General features: G+C 49.6%; 1 protein-coding gene across 4 annotated transcripts in view; it reads left to right on the top strand.

Moving 5' to 3' along the window:
• SMG6 (SMG6 nonsense mediated mRNA decay factor) overlaps nt 1–14,740 on the top strand; it is a 243,796-nt gene that overhangs the window by 202,720 nt on the left and 26,336 nt on the right. For all 4 annotated transcript variants that reach the window (XM_037987493.2, XM_008009818.3, XM_008009817.3 and 1 more), the window contains one exon: nt 14,368–14,544. In XM_037987493.2, coding sequence (XP_037843421.2) covers nt 14,368–14,544 — 177 coding nt within the window. The remainder of the gene's footprint in view (nt 1–14,367; nt 14,545–14,740) is intronic.

The raw sequence follows: 14,740 nt of genomic DNA, 5'->3' as shown, positions 1-14,740 counted from the left end.
AATTCAGGACTCCAGAAACATAGAACCTAAAAATGCAACTTAAAATGGCTTTCTACCTCAGCCCAAATCTCAGAGAACGTCTCTGTACTACATTTTTTAATATGCTGTGGGGGTTCTTCAGATGTGGATGTAATTTTTTTTTTCAAAGCGTGACATCAGTGCTTTGAAGAGCATTAAATCTCACTTCTTAGAGGTATGTGTTACCTTGAGCTGGTACAGCAGCCTCCATGGAGTTAAGATGAAGCAAGACATGCCCAGAGCGTGGCTTCTTGTGGTATCTGGTTTCACATGAGAAACTGGAGGCAGCCTGTCAAAGAGGAGTCCCTATTCCTTATTGAGTCCAAACCTCCATGAGGAGCACCACCCAAACAGAAGGTAGCATCTCCGAGTGTGTCCAGGTGTCTGTGTTGCACAGCTTCAGGGAGCATGATTGACACAGTATAGACAGTATGGCCGCACCCCCTCCGTGATGTCCTCTGGGATTGTCCTGAGGCTGCCGTCTGACCCCCATGATCACTCATCCACATTGTTCGGGTATCCACAGTGCATGTTAAATACTGCAGATAGATTTTATTTTAAGCACTCACATAAACACTTACACTAGTGCCTCCCCTCAAGAATCTTACTTAGGAGAAAAAAACACAACAGATAAATGGGAGAAAGTTACTGAGAACTGTAAATAAAACCAACTGATAAAATTCATGTAACATGGCCGGGCACGGTGGCTCACGCCTGTAATCCCAGCACTTTGGGAGTCCAAGGCAGGTGGATCACCTGAGGTCAGGAGTTTGAGACCAGCCTGACCAACATGGGAAAGCCCTGTCTCTACTAAAAATACAAAAATTAGCTGGACGTGGTGGCGGGTGCCTGTAACCCCAGCTACTCGGGAGGCTGAGGCAGGAGAATCACTTGAATTCGGGAGGTGGAGGTTTCAGTGAGCCGAGATCACGCCATTGCACTCCAGCCTGGGCAACAAGACTGAGACTCTGTCTCACCAAAAAAAAAAAAAAAAAAGTATGTAACATAAACCTGAGAAGGGAATGCATTCTCAGATGAAAAATTTAGGATCCAAAGAGAACTTAATAGGTTGCAATGGTAGAAGTAAATGACAAGATGAAATCAAATAAGAATAAATGTAAAAACCTATCCTGGTCCAAAAAGTCAGCCACACGTAGCGCGTAGCATGCAGCACAATGGTAAATAATGAGATTTCTTTAGGCATGGGGAGAAGACCGTGGTGAAGGAAAAGACGTCAAAGGGAATAGTTGATGGAGGGCTTGTACTCCATAAAGGGAGATAGGATTTAGCAACATATGTGAAAACAATTTGGGGATTTGTTGATTAGAAGCTCACAATTGGCTGGGCACAGTGGCTCACACCTGTAATCCCAACACTTTGGGAGGCTGAGGCAAGAGGATTCCTTAAACTTAGGAGTTCAAGACCAACTGGGGCAACATGGCGAAACCCTGTCTCTACAAAATATTTAGCCAGGTGTGGTGGCACATGCTTGTAGTCCCAGCTCCTCAGGAAGTTGAGGTGGAAGGATCCCATGAGTCTGAGAAGTCAAGGCTGCAGGGAACCACAATCTCGCCACTGCACCCCAGACTGAGCAACAGAGCAAGACCCTGTCGCCCACAAGAAAAGGGAAAAAGCAGCTCACAGTTTATCAGTAGTGCAAGGTGGGGACAATGAAAGTAATGCTGTTAAGTCTGTTATTAAAATTGGGTATCCCCAACAGAGATGAGAGGGGATGGGCCACTCTCTGCTCTGCTACCAGGTCACGTGGGCACTCACTGGAGGAGACACATTCGTCTTAGTGAAAGTCTTAGTGAAGGAATAAGCAGGATGTTTAGGAGACAGTTGGAGTGAGGCACAGTTGAAGGAAGTGGGACTGTTTAGCCTAGAGAAGGTGTATAGCACAGCAGACCTCACGTAATTTGAGGCCAGCCAGATAAAAGCAGGATTAGAGTTTTTGGGGGGTTTTTGTTTTGTTTTGTTTTGTTTTACGTGGCCCCAGAGAACCAAATTAGAAGCATTGGGAGGCAGATCTGGGTTTAAAAGGTGTAAACATTTCTACCAATTAGAAAAATCCAAAAATAGAATGGCCTTCTAGTAGGAAATATGTCCCCTTACAGATTCAACACAGTAACACACCTCATACAGAATGGTCAGGAAAAAAGTCCGTTAGTGTAGATAATAAAAATTACTAGCTGGACGTGGTGACTCATGCCTATAATCCCAGCACTTTGGGAGGCAGAGGCAGGCAGATTGCTTAAGGCCAAGAGTTCGAGACCAGCCATGCCAACATGGTGAAACTCTAACAGGTGTGGCAGCTCGCACCTATAGTCCCAGCTACCTGGGAGGCTAAGATGGGAGGATCACCTAAGCCCAGGAAGTCGAGGCTGCAGTGAGCCGTGATTGTGCCACTGCACACCAGCCTAGGTGGACAGAGAGAGACCCTGTCTAAAAAAAAAAGAAAAAAGAAAAATTATATATTTCTTCAATGTTAAGTAATGATTGATTTTAAAAACTACTCCAGGGCCTTGAGTCCTCTCCACCAGAAGTAGTCAAGAAAGTGCTGGATCACTGAGGGGTGTTTAGAGGAGGTTCTCTTGTGGCTCTGAATGATTATTAAGGTCTCTTCCAACCAAAGGGCAAAATCATTCACTTTGTGACATACACGTAGTGCAGATGTTGAGAGCTGCTAATGGAGTCAGAGAAGATGAATGAAGTGTGGGCCTAGTCCACATTTGCTGAAGGGATACCTGTGTCCTTGGGAGAGGTTAGCGCGAGGTTCCTGTGGAGTCCTTTGCTGGACTGAAAGTCATGTGAAGTCAAGGACTGCATCTGTCTTGTCTTCTCTTGTCTTGTCTTGTCTTGTCTTGTCTTGTCTTGTCTTGTATGCCCAGGATGTCTAGCAGTCCCTGTCACATAGTAGGGAGTTACGAAGCATTTGTGGAAGGTAGGCTGGCAGATTGGACAAAGGCTAACTGGCGTCTTGAAGGACTTTTAGGCTGGGCTGGGCGGCTCACACCTACAACTCCAGCACTTTGGGAGGCCGATGCAGGAGGATCACTTAAAGCTATGAGTGAGATCAGCCTAGGGGACATAGTAAGACCTTGTCTCTACCAAAAAAAATTAGCCATTAGCCAGGTGCAGTGGCTCACGCCTGTAATCCCAGCACTTTGGGAGGCCAAGGCAGGTGGATCACCTGAGGTCAGGAGTTTGAGGCCATCCTGGCCAACATGGTAAAACCCCATCTCTATTAAAAATATGAAAATTAGTCGGGCATGGTGGCGTGCACCTGTGAATCCTAGCTACTCAGGAGGCCGAGGCACGAGAATCACTTGAACCCAGGTTCAAGATGAAGGTTGCACTGAGCCGAGATTGCACTACTGCACTTCAGCCTGGGCGACACAGCAAGACTCCGTCTCAATAAATAATAAATATATATTTGCCAGACATAAGTGGTGTACCCCTGTGGTCCCAGCTACTCTGGAGGCTGAGGTAGGAGGATTGCTTGAGCCCAGTTATTTGAGGCTGCAGTGAGCCTTGATTGCTAATAGAGTGAGACTCTGTTTCAAAAAAAAGAGAGAAAAGACCTTATCAAGCTTAAAAGAAGATGAGGGGGCCAGGAACGGTAGCTCAAGCCTGTAATCCCAGCATTTTGGGAGGCCGAGGCAGCTGGATCATGAGGTCGGCAGATGGAGACCATCCTGGCTAACACAGTGAAACCCCATCGCTACTTAAAAAAAAAAAAACACAAAAACATTAGCCGGGCGTGGTGGCGGGCGCCTGTAGTCCCAGCTACTTGGGAGGCTGAGGCAGGAGAATGGCCTGAACCCGGGAGGCAGAGCTTGCAGTGAGCTGAGATTGCGCCACTGCACTCCAGCCTGGGTGACAGAGCAAGACACTGTCTCAAAAAAAAAAAAAAAAAAAAAAAAAAAGATGATGATGATGAAGGAATGAATTGATTGCTTAAATGTAAAATCACTGCAGGTTGGGGGAGTAATATGTGAACTTTCAGAGGTGCCAGAGTAAGCAGACAGCCTGCAGGGTATAGCAAAGGGGGTTGCCTGGGGACTGAAGTTCAGGATTAGGGAATAATAGCCAGAAGTGCCAGTTGTGATCTTTTGGGGGAGGGGTGGGTGGGCGAGGGTTTGCAAGGAGCTTGGGAAGCATTAAGAGAGATTGGGATTTCATTTTATAGCAAGGCTAAGCCCAAAAGAATTCTCCATCCTGACTTCCTCAGGACCCATCAGCCTGAAAGGAATGAAGGCGCAGTGTCTGCAAGGAGCTTTTCTTCTCCCTTGGGCTGAGAATTCTGCCTTCCTGAGTATCGCAGGTCGTGGCAGCCGGGGAGGGGCGTGTGCGCTCTTGATGCAGGGGGTCTTTTGATGTATCTGGTATGAATGTGACCCAACCCCCCAACTGAAACAGGGATTTTGCTTTGTTCTGTGAGGAGTCCCCAGGGTCTAGAGGACAGTGCCTCACACACACAGTAGGCACTTACATTTGGCTGAACTGCATGTTGCCTAAGTATGTTGAAGACGACAGATGTCTCCGAGAGACCACTCTTGTGCCACACGTAGAATAAATACAATTAGGAGCAAATTTGGTAAAGGAGCCTAAACACAAACCTAAGGGGAGGCCTCCTGGACGTGGCTGTCTAGAAGGCAAACAATGTGGTTCCGAGTGACTAGAGCCCAAAGTTCAGTGCCTCTGGCCCAGAGCTAACTCGCAGTGTAGAAACAGACTGTGTGGATATTTGCAGACTGAGACAGACGGGAGGACTTTCATCCCCAGGGGCTGAGCCTGCAGCCTCCCCTGCTGGTTCAGTAAGTGAGGGCCCCAGCGCCTATGTTCCAGGTTTCAGACCAGCTGAAGCCAGCCAGACCTGAAAGGCTTGTGTTGGCAGTGCCAATATCCGTCCTTAACCCCTGCCAATGTGGGTGGCTGCTCTCAGAGCACTCTGCAGGGGAAGCAGAACTGGACTGAAGCCCGAGCTACTGCTGCCTATAGCTTGCTCTCTGTGACGCTCTTGCCGCTGAGAATGTACCTTTCTGGTGCAGCCGGAGCCGAGAGCTCTAGAAAAGAACAGTTTCTGTCCGTGAAGGAACAGTTCAGGAAGAGCAAGCGTACTCTATCTGGCTTTGTTTGGAATAGCTAAGCTCAGGAAATGCAGGTGGGTAGAAAATACCGTACTGGGGATCTTCTCATCACTACTTTAACATTGGGAGACATGAGGCAAGGATCCAGCTGGGTCTTATTTAAGAAAGATACCAGGCTGGACACAGTGGTTTATGCCTGTAATCCCAGCACTTTGGGAGGCTAAGGCAGTAGGATTCCTTGAGGCCAGAAGTTCAGAGCAGCCAAGAGCAGCCTGGGCAACAAAGCAAGACCCCATCTTAGGATAAAATAAGATACTGTTGGCCAAGCAAAGTGGCTCACGCCTGTAATCCCAACACTTTGGGAGGCCGAGACAGGTGGATCACCTGAGGTCAGGAATTCGAGACCAGCCTGGCCAACATGGTGAAACCCCATCTCTACTAAAAATACAAAAATTAGCCCGGCGTGGTGGCACATGCCGGTACTCCCAGCTACTTAGGAAGAAACTCTTGAACCCAAGAGGTGGAGGTTGCAGTAAGCCAAGATCTCGCCACTGCACTGCAGCCTGGGGCGACAGAGCCAGACTCCATCTCAGAAAAAAAAAAAGAAAGATACAGTTGCAGGGTTTGCACAGCCTCCTCAAACCCTCAACAATCCCATTAGCAAAGGCAGAGCCACCGCCCATACCCCACTGTGAAGGGACCTGATGGACAAGGCAATTGTGACTGTATTCCTGATATATTTACTAGTGGCACACTTATTCCGAAGCCCGGGACCTTGGAGCCTCTCTAGATTACTGGAGTAATGCATGTGTACCTCTTAGTTAGGTCCGGAGTCTTTCTGAAGAATAGGGAGAGGGATTGCTGAAGAGAGGCAAGGTCTTCCCTCCCCTACTTGGCCAGCCCAGTAGCCTGGATCTAGCACCTTAGTTCTGAATAAAATATTTCAGGCCCTGAGTGGTGGCTCGTGCCTGTAATCCCAGTGCTTTGGGAGGCCAAGGTGGGAGGATCACTTGAGGCCGGGAGTTTGAGACCAGCAATATAGCAAGACCTCATCTTTACAAAGCAATTTTTAAAAATTAGCCAGGTTCCCGCTTGAGCTCAAGAGGCTGAGCCTGCTGCAAGCCATGATGACGCCACTGCAAACTCCAGCCTGGACAAATTAAAAAAAAATTTTTTTTGCAGTTCCAATAGCCAGGTAAGCATTCCAGGGCCTCTCCCCTTGGCCCTAGGCTATATGCCAGCCCCATGCTTCCCACCTTGCCTCTCAGACTGGCTTCCAAACAGCTCAGCCATGTTAGGCAGTGTCCCTCCCACCTCTGAAGAGAGTGGAGCAAAGAGGGAAAAAAAATGACAGCTGCTCAATTATCGAGCACCTACTAGGCCCAGGCATCTCGCTGAGTATTTGATATGTATTCTCTCGGTCTTGTCTTTTCTTATTGAGTCACGATATCACTGGTCACCCTGGCTAGAGTACAGTGGTGTGCTCATGGCTCACTGCAGCTCTGACTTCCCTGGCTCAAGCGATCCTCCTACCTCAGCCTCCTAGTTAGCTCAGACCGTAGGTGTGGTGCACCACCATGCCCAGCTTTTTTGTTTGTTTTTGACAGACACAGTCTCACTATGTTACCCAGGCTTGTCTTACCATTTTTTTTTTTTTTTTTTGCAACGGAGTCTTGCTCTGTCACCCACGCTGGATTGCAATGGCACGATCTCAGCTCACTGTAAACTCCGCTTCCTGGGTTCAATCAATTCTCCTGCCTCAGCCTCCTGAGTAGCTGGAATTACAGGAGCCCGCTACTAACCCAGCTAATTTTTGTATTTTTAGTAGAGATGGGGTTTCACCATGTTGGCCTGGCTGGTCTCGGACTCCCGACCGCAGGTGGTCCGCTGCCTCGGCCTCCCCAAGTGCTGGGATTACAGGCATGAGCCACTGCACCTGGCCTGTATTATCTTTTAAACCTCAAAAACAACTTGAGCAAACAGAGGCTCAGAGAAGTTAAGTAACTTGTCTAAGGATAAACAGCCAGGAAGTGGCAGTTAGTACTTGAACTCAGGTCTGTGTAACTATGAAGCCCAGGCTCTTTTCCAGCCTCCTGTATTGCCTTGTCTTGCCTCTTGCCAGAATGGCCCCGTTTTTTCTACTTTATTTACCTCATTACTTCCTGTGTATGCTTTACAACTCCCCTGTTCCCCTGGTTCTCCCTTCAGTTTGAACATCATCTCCTTCCTAGTAGCCAAATACCTGTACTTTTTGGGATCTTCAATAACCCTGTCTTGGGATAGTCTCCCCACCAGCACCAGGTCTTACCATCTGACCACTTGCCAGTTCCCACCTCCCCCTCTCTGAGAGACTTCAGCACATACGGTGGTTACAGGTGGGAACAGCAAGCATCTGTGCAATGGTGGCTGATTGATAATGGCCCTCGTTTCCTCTAAGAAGAAAACACAGCTGTTGGGACCAGACACATGGAATGATGTGGTTGCTGTGGGGGGACCAATGATGTTAGCATTTCATCTTGTGACCCAATGACCCTTCAGCTAGCACAGGCCAACCATACGACGAGGGAGGGTTGGATCTGGACACTGGGATTAGAAATGACTGAGAAAGGCCGGGCGCAGCGGATCAGTTGAGGTCAGGAGTTCGAGATCAGCCTGGCCAACATGGTGAAACCCCTGTCTCTACTGAAAATACGTAAATTAGCTGGGCATAAATTAGCACAGTCTCACTATGTTGCCCAGGCTTGTCTTACCTTTTTTTTTTTTTTTGCAACGGAGTCTTGTACCTGTAATCCCAGCTACTAGGGAGGCCGAGGCAGGAGAATCACTTGAACCTGGGAAGCAGAGGTTGCAGTAAGCCGAGATCATGCCAGTGCACTCCAGCCTGGGTGACCAAGCAAGACTCTGTCTCAAAAAAATAAGAAAAAAAGGGGGCCAGGTGCAGTGGCTCACACCTGTAATCCCAGCAGTTTGGGAGGCCGAGGTGGGCGGATCACAAGGTCAGGAGATCACGACCATCCTGGCTAACACGGTGAAACCCTGTCTACTAAAAATACAAAACAAAAGTTAGCCAGTCCTGGTGGCGGGCGCCTGTAGTCCCAGCTACTCGGGAGGCTGAGGCAGGAGAATGGCGTGAAGGTGGGAGGCGGAGCTTGCAGTGAGCCGAGATCGCGCCACTGCACTCCAGCCTGGGCGACAGAGCGAGAAAGTAGCCTGTACTTAATGCTTCACGTAGAAAGAGGCCCAGCTGTAGCGGGGTAGGCAGAGAGTGAAATCCTTTTTGAACTGATCCCTTGGACAGTATGCTCCAAGGCGTCAGGAGATGCATCTGGTCCAAGGACGTGAGCTTTTTCCTCATGCTGTCCCCCTTTTCATTAAGCCCCTGCACAGGTTCTTTCTTTCACTCCTCTCTGACCCATGAGCCTCTTTCCCAATTTCATACCAACTTCTTCTGACTCGAAGTAGGCTGTGAATGTCTGTCTCCCCATCCTAAGCTACTGCCTGTGTCTTCAGAGTGACTGTGCATCCTTGTGGCCAGTTTCACTCCTGCCTTCTGGAGTCTGCTTCCTGCCAGGAGGCCCCTCCCCCTAGGAATGTGAATAAACCATTTCCTCTGTCCTCCCAGCTCCAGAGGATTCCCTGTGTGGTATTTTTTATTTCTCGTGTCTGAACTTCCATTGGCAGACCCCTTCCTAGGCTGGCCCACCCTTGGCTGCTTCCCACCCTTCAGTTTCCTCTGAGGGTGAGTAGTGCGTAACTAGAGGTTCCCCGTTTGTGAAAACACATTAGTCGGAGTTAAATTTCTTGTGGCCAATCCTGGAGGTTTGGCTCATTAAAGATGATAATTAACCCATTGCTAATTGACCTCAGAAGCCAGCCAAGCAGCCTGTATTTTACCAGCCTTGGTGTTGGATTTGTAGGCTATTTTAAGGTTTCTTAATAATGTCAGCAAGACTTCACGTTCCTGTCTGCATCTTATTTGCTCTAAGGACATTCTGTAAAATTAACAAGCTATAAAGTTTGATTGAAGGTTTCAACAAATGTGAGAATAATTGGCTCCATTTAGAGAAACAAGAAAAACAACCTGTAAACTTGAGTTTGTCAGGGGAAACCCATGTGATTGTTCTGTTTAACCAGAGGAGCAGTAGCAAGCTGGACTGTTAAGACTAGAAAAAAGAACTGGCTTATAGTACAAGTTTAAACTCCGATTTCTCCAAACCAAAAATTCAGAAAAAGAAATTTTGCAGAATGACTAGTAACCATGGTTGTGCCTTCCAAGAGGGCTGTTTGGAGAAAACGGGGACCAGGTAACGACAGAGCGAGTCCCTCACTTCCTAGAGCTTGCATGCAGGGTCCTGGCTCTCCAGGCCTTCCTCATATTCCCTGGCTGGATTTGGAGGTTTTCTCCCTTCCCTGTGGCGTTAAGTCTTGCAGCTCCTTGCTCATCAGTATGTGATACCTGGTGCTTAATTCCCATTCTCTGTCTCACCTAAAGAACATATAGCTCGTTTTCTCTCCCCAACCCGCTCCCCCACCCCAGGCATCTCTGTCCACACTGTGCTTGTTCCCTGCTGAGTAGCTGTGAAGAGTCACCAGTTTTCAGAGAACACCATTTTTCTTTCTTTTTTATTTCTTTCTTTTTTTTTTTTTTTTTTTTGGAGACATAGCCTCGCTTTGTTGCCCAGGCTGGAGTGCAGTGGTACAATCTCGGCTCACTGCAACCTCCACCTCCCAGATTCAAGTGATTCTCCTGCCTCAGCCTCCCTAGTAGCTGGGACTACAGGCGCGTGCTACCACACCTGGCTAATTTTTGTGTTTTTAGTAGAGATGGGGTTTCACCATGTTGGCCACACTGGTCTTGAACTCCTGACTTCAGGTGATCTGCCCACTTTGGCCTCCCAGAGATTACATTCGTGAGCTACTGTGCCCAGCCAAGAAATGCCGTTTTTCTTTACTTCTCCACCTTTCCACCTTAAATACCCCAGAACAGTAACCCGGTCTTCTCTCTTGACCTAGAGGTTTTCTCCTTTGTTCCTCGCTCCCCTTAGCTCCAGCCTCTACTTAGCCCATGCTTACATTCTCTCTCTCTAAGGAACTGAGCCTAGGAGAAGACAGCCTCCTGTGCACCTCTCCACATCTCACTTTCAGTTTTCCTTTCTGCTTGGTGCTTTGCGTGTGGACTTGATTAGAGTGATAACTGGAGCCCTGAAGCTAAAGGTTTCAGTTCCTGCTGCCGTGGTAAGCTGCCTCCGGCAGTCTTCAGGGGAAGGGAAAGGGGCTTTCTTTCAGCTCTTCCCTGACCTAAAGCCCCAGTTTTCTTTCCCAAGCTGATTGAAATGATTTGTGTCTGATATTTTGTCAATTAACTTGGGAATTCTTGACAGTCGCCTACACAGTGAATCTCCCTCCAGAGAGGCCAGGACTGTGACTGAGAAGGTACACCGCAGAGGTCCGTGGCCTCCCCAGGGTGTTCCCTGGCTGGCAGCCCTTTTAGTCGCCGCTAGCCCCAGTCCAGCCCCACGTGTTAATGTAGCCCAGGAAGGGAGCCTCTCCCACCCAGCTCTTTCTCCTCTGGAGAATCCAGAGTTTGCCCCCAGAGCTGCGATACACATGCCACTTACATTCTCTGTTTTTCATTGATACAGAGTGGAAAAATGTGCTCACGAGCAGAGTTACTGTGGGATGATGTCACAGACTTCATCTGGAGTCCTTCCTCTCCAAGCAGGGAGTCCAGCTTTAACCCCTGTCTTACCAGGAAGTCCTCCTAGACCAAGCAAAGCTCATCTTGGAATCGGCCTAGGCGGTGATTTGAAAGGCTTCTTCCATTGTGAAGTCTCTTATTAACCATGTTTAAACTGTTCTGTGTTGTTCTTCCCCTGACTCAAGTGCTGGAGGCTTTGTCTAGGAGAATATTCCTGTAAGTCTCCTACAGAACCGCAGCGTCAGGAGAGCTGTGGTCCTCTTCCCAGTGGGCCTGTCCCCCACGTTAGGCAGACAGGCCAGTGAGCTACAGACAGGTTTCTCTGTGCCTCTGGGCAAGCCCTGGACGTTCTGCCTCTCAGTTTCTCCATCTCCTAAAGAGCTCAAACTTCGCCCTTCTCACTCCCACAGTACACTTGACACAGCTTTGACCATCCTCCCTGCTGCTTGGATTGCAAAGGACAGAGGACACTTTTCTAAGACAGACAACCTTGCTCTCTCCAAGCAGGTAGAATCCTTTTCAGGCCTGTTAACACGAGGTCAGAGACCCCAGTGGATCACAGCCTTTTGCATATCAGCCAGAAGTGTCCTTGTCCTAGAGGAGGAACTAATGGCTATGGCAGACACAGTCCCCAAGGAAACCAACTTCCTTCTGAATGGGTGGAAGTGAAAACCAGGAGAGGGCTACTCCTCGTTGCTTGTGTGTCCGTGGAATAGACAATTCCCACTGACCCTGTAAGGATGTGCTGCAGGCGGCCTCAGGATGTCCACATCCCTGGGTCCTGCTGTGCCCTGGAAATCCCCATCTCCAGGAGTCCCACGTCCACACATGTGGCTTTTCTCCCTCTCGGCCGGGAACCACGCTTTCTTAGCCACTCAGCGTACCACGTAGCCCATGCTCCAGCGGCAGCAGCGCTCCTGCCCGCCTGTCTGTGCATGCCCCTGTGGCACACTCCTGTCCTGGGCAGGTTTCCTCTGCGCAGTTAGCAGGGGTGCCATTGTACCTCTCATCGTCCAGGTGAGGCCAAGGACCATTGTAAGCTTTTCCTCTGTCCTCTTCTCACCCCTTAGCTCCCCTCTCCGCTCCATTCAGTGGCAGCAGCCTCACACCAAAAAGGAAAGTCCTGGACCCGTTACATAATTCTCCATAGTGCAAGCAGTAGCTGGGGCATAAGGTCAGAGGTCGTAGTGGGGTCAGGTGGCTGACACACACTGTAACGACAAGGTGGTTAAAATTAGACCACAGAGAGGAAACTGGCAGTCTTGTGGAAATGCAGAAGTTTCCTATGCAAGTGAGAGGCTGGAGATGCAGGGAGCCACTGTGCGTGCTGCCTGCCAGGCTATTACTCATTTCGGCTCTGTTCTTTAATGCCTTTTAGCCCCTGCTTCTGTATTTCTAGCCTTCCTCATCACATGTTTGAACACACGCAATGAACCCATGGTTACCTGCCCTGGGCCAAAACAAGCTTTCCTTCTCCTCCACGGAGGTAAGCCCAGGACCAGGCACCCCAAGCTCAAGGGGCCGAACTTTTTCTATGCCCTTCTGGGAGGCCGAGAACCTTTTATGTCAACCTCTCAGGTGAAGGTGGTCAAAGTACTTAGCTTGAGATTCCAGCCTATAATGGTAACAGGGCCAATGGTGAGAGAAAGCAGAGAACACCCCTAGATGGGGTAGGAAAGCGGGGTTGGCTTTTGGTGAAGGTGGCAGAGGATGCAGCCATGGAGCACACAGTTGACTGGCGTGTGTCACAGTTGGCTGGCGTGTGCCGCACTTGCCTGGGCAGCCAGCCTGCAGAGCGGTGCTCATTTATTTCCACTGTCTTAGAGAACATGGGTCATGCCTGCTTCATCTGCTGTCTGTGGTACCCAGCTGAGCTTCCCTGTGCTGTCTGTCTTTACTGTGAGTCTACTGTGTGCACAGCTTGTCCTTACAATTCTTGCCAGTGACGTACAAAAACGATGAGATTTAGGCGGCTTTGCCACCAGATGGGTTGCTGTCCACATGAGAAAGAGAACACCTGCACCTGTAAAATGATGATCAGTTGTCTCCAGATTAGTACCTCCCTGTGTGCTGCAGATAGAAGGGACTTCTTTTTTTTTTTTTTTTTTTTTTTTTTTTTTTTTTTTTTTGAGACAGAGTCTCGCTCTGTCGCCCAGGCTGGAGTGCAGTGGCCGGATCTCAGCTCACTGCAAGCTCTGGCTCCCGAGTTCACGCCATTCTCCTGCCTCAGCCTCCTGAGTAGCTGGGACTACAGGCGCCCGCCACCTCGCCCGGCTAGTTTTTTGTATTTTTTAGTAGAGACGGGGTTTCACCGTGTTAGCCAGGATGGTCTTGATCTCCTGACCTCGTGATCCGCCCGTCTCGGCCTCCCAAAGTGCTGGGATTACAGGCTTGAGCCACTGCGCCCGGCCAGAAGGGACTTCTTAATGTGAAGTTCCTTTCACATTAAGAAATGAGGATGCATTAAAAGAGAGGCCGGGGCTAGTCAATGAGGATGAAGGGGCCGTCCCGTGTGGCACATCTGGCCACTGATGGGTGGTTCCCATGTGGAATGGCCTTCAGCTTTCAAGCTCCAGATCCAGCAGGGCCCCTCTCCCTTGCTGAGCACTCAGCCAACAGGGAGAAGAGGATGCTGGAGGCTAGAGATGAAGAGAAGGGCACAAAGGGGCAAGCATGGAGGAGAGTGCAAGCCAAGCAGACGGGTGTGCAGGAGAGGGCGTGCGTGTGTGGTGCCTCCAGAAGGGGCCAGACTGGGGGACGGTGGACCCTTCATCTGAGACACTTACACATTTGACTGTTGCTCAAGATACTGAGTTTCATCTCAGCTAAATCAGCCCAGGCTTCTCTGACAGCACTGACTTGTGTGCTCACATGGCCACGTGGGAGCAGCTTGGCGTAAACGTCAGAAAGAGCAGAGCTTTGGTGAAACATCTCCACCTGTCTCTCCTGACAATTTCCTGCCTGACTCCAGTCTCTCGAGCATGAGGAGCTCTTAGATAGGGCAGGAACCTGTCAGGGGAAGTCCAAAATGATCTGGTTGAAATGAAACAGCCAAGAAAGCCCTTAGCATTCATTTTGCACTTGGGCTGAAAATTCTCCTTTTGGGAGTCTGGAGCAGGGGTGCTGGGAGAGGCGTGGAGAGTGGCAGCGAGGGGCCCCAGAAAGCTCTATGCTGTGAAAGTACTCCACTCTTCCCTCTGCTGATTCTAGACCAGACTTAGAAGAATGTCATGTATTCTGTTTTGTATCAGGACTTTGGTCAAATAAATGTAAGGCACCTGTCACTGGTCCCTGGGGTTGTCTGCGGCCCCAGAGATAACCTAAGGAGAGACTGTGGGACCTTCCTTCCCTCAGACAGTCTTGGTCCTCGACCTGCCTTGGGCCCTCACTTACCACCTGACATGCCCTGGTGCCCTCCACACCCTGTCATTCATTCTGACCCCCTTGCCTGGTAGCTTTGACACAATTCCCCTGTGCCCCTCAGCCCGCAAGCAACATCTCGTCTCCATCTTCTCTTTCAGAAAACACTGTTTTTCTTCTCTCCCTCTCACCCTGTAGGTTATTGCAGCTGACTGCAAAAGGGTCACAGTGCTGAAGTATTTTCTGGAAGCCCTTTGTGGACAAGAAGAGCCTCTGCTGGCATTCAAGGGTGGAAAGTATGTGTCAGTGGCACCCGTCCCAGACACCATGGGAAAGGAAATGGGAAGCCAAGAGGGAACACGACTGGAAGATGAGGTACTATGCAGGAAGAGCCCGCTGTGGCAGAGGGAAGGCCCCCTCCCCATTCTACCCGTGGCTTCGGCTTCTACTCCTGCTTATTTATGAGCACAGAGAGCAGTGTCTGTGTTAATATGACCAGCCACCTTCTTGAGAGTGTGCTCTCCTGGTGCCCCTTCCGGCCAGTCCACCCCAGTGCCTCCATCCCACTCCG

Source organism: Chlorocebus sabaeus, chromosome 16, assembly GCF_047675955.1.
Source record: "Chlorocebus sabaeus isolate Y175 chromosome 16, mChlSab1.0.hap1, whole genome shotgun sequence".
Taxonomy (NCBI): domain Eukaryota; kingdom Metazoa; phylum Chordata; class Mammalia; order Primates; family Cercopithecidae; genus Chlorocebus; species Chlorocebus sabaeus.
This window is presented reverse-complemented; position numbering and strand designations above follow the sequence as displayed.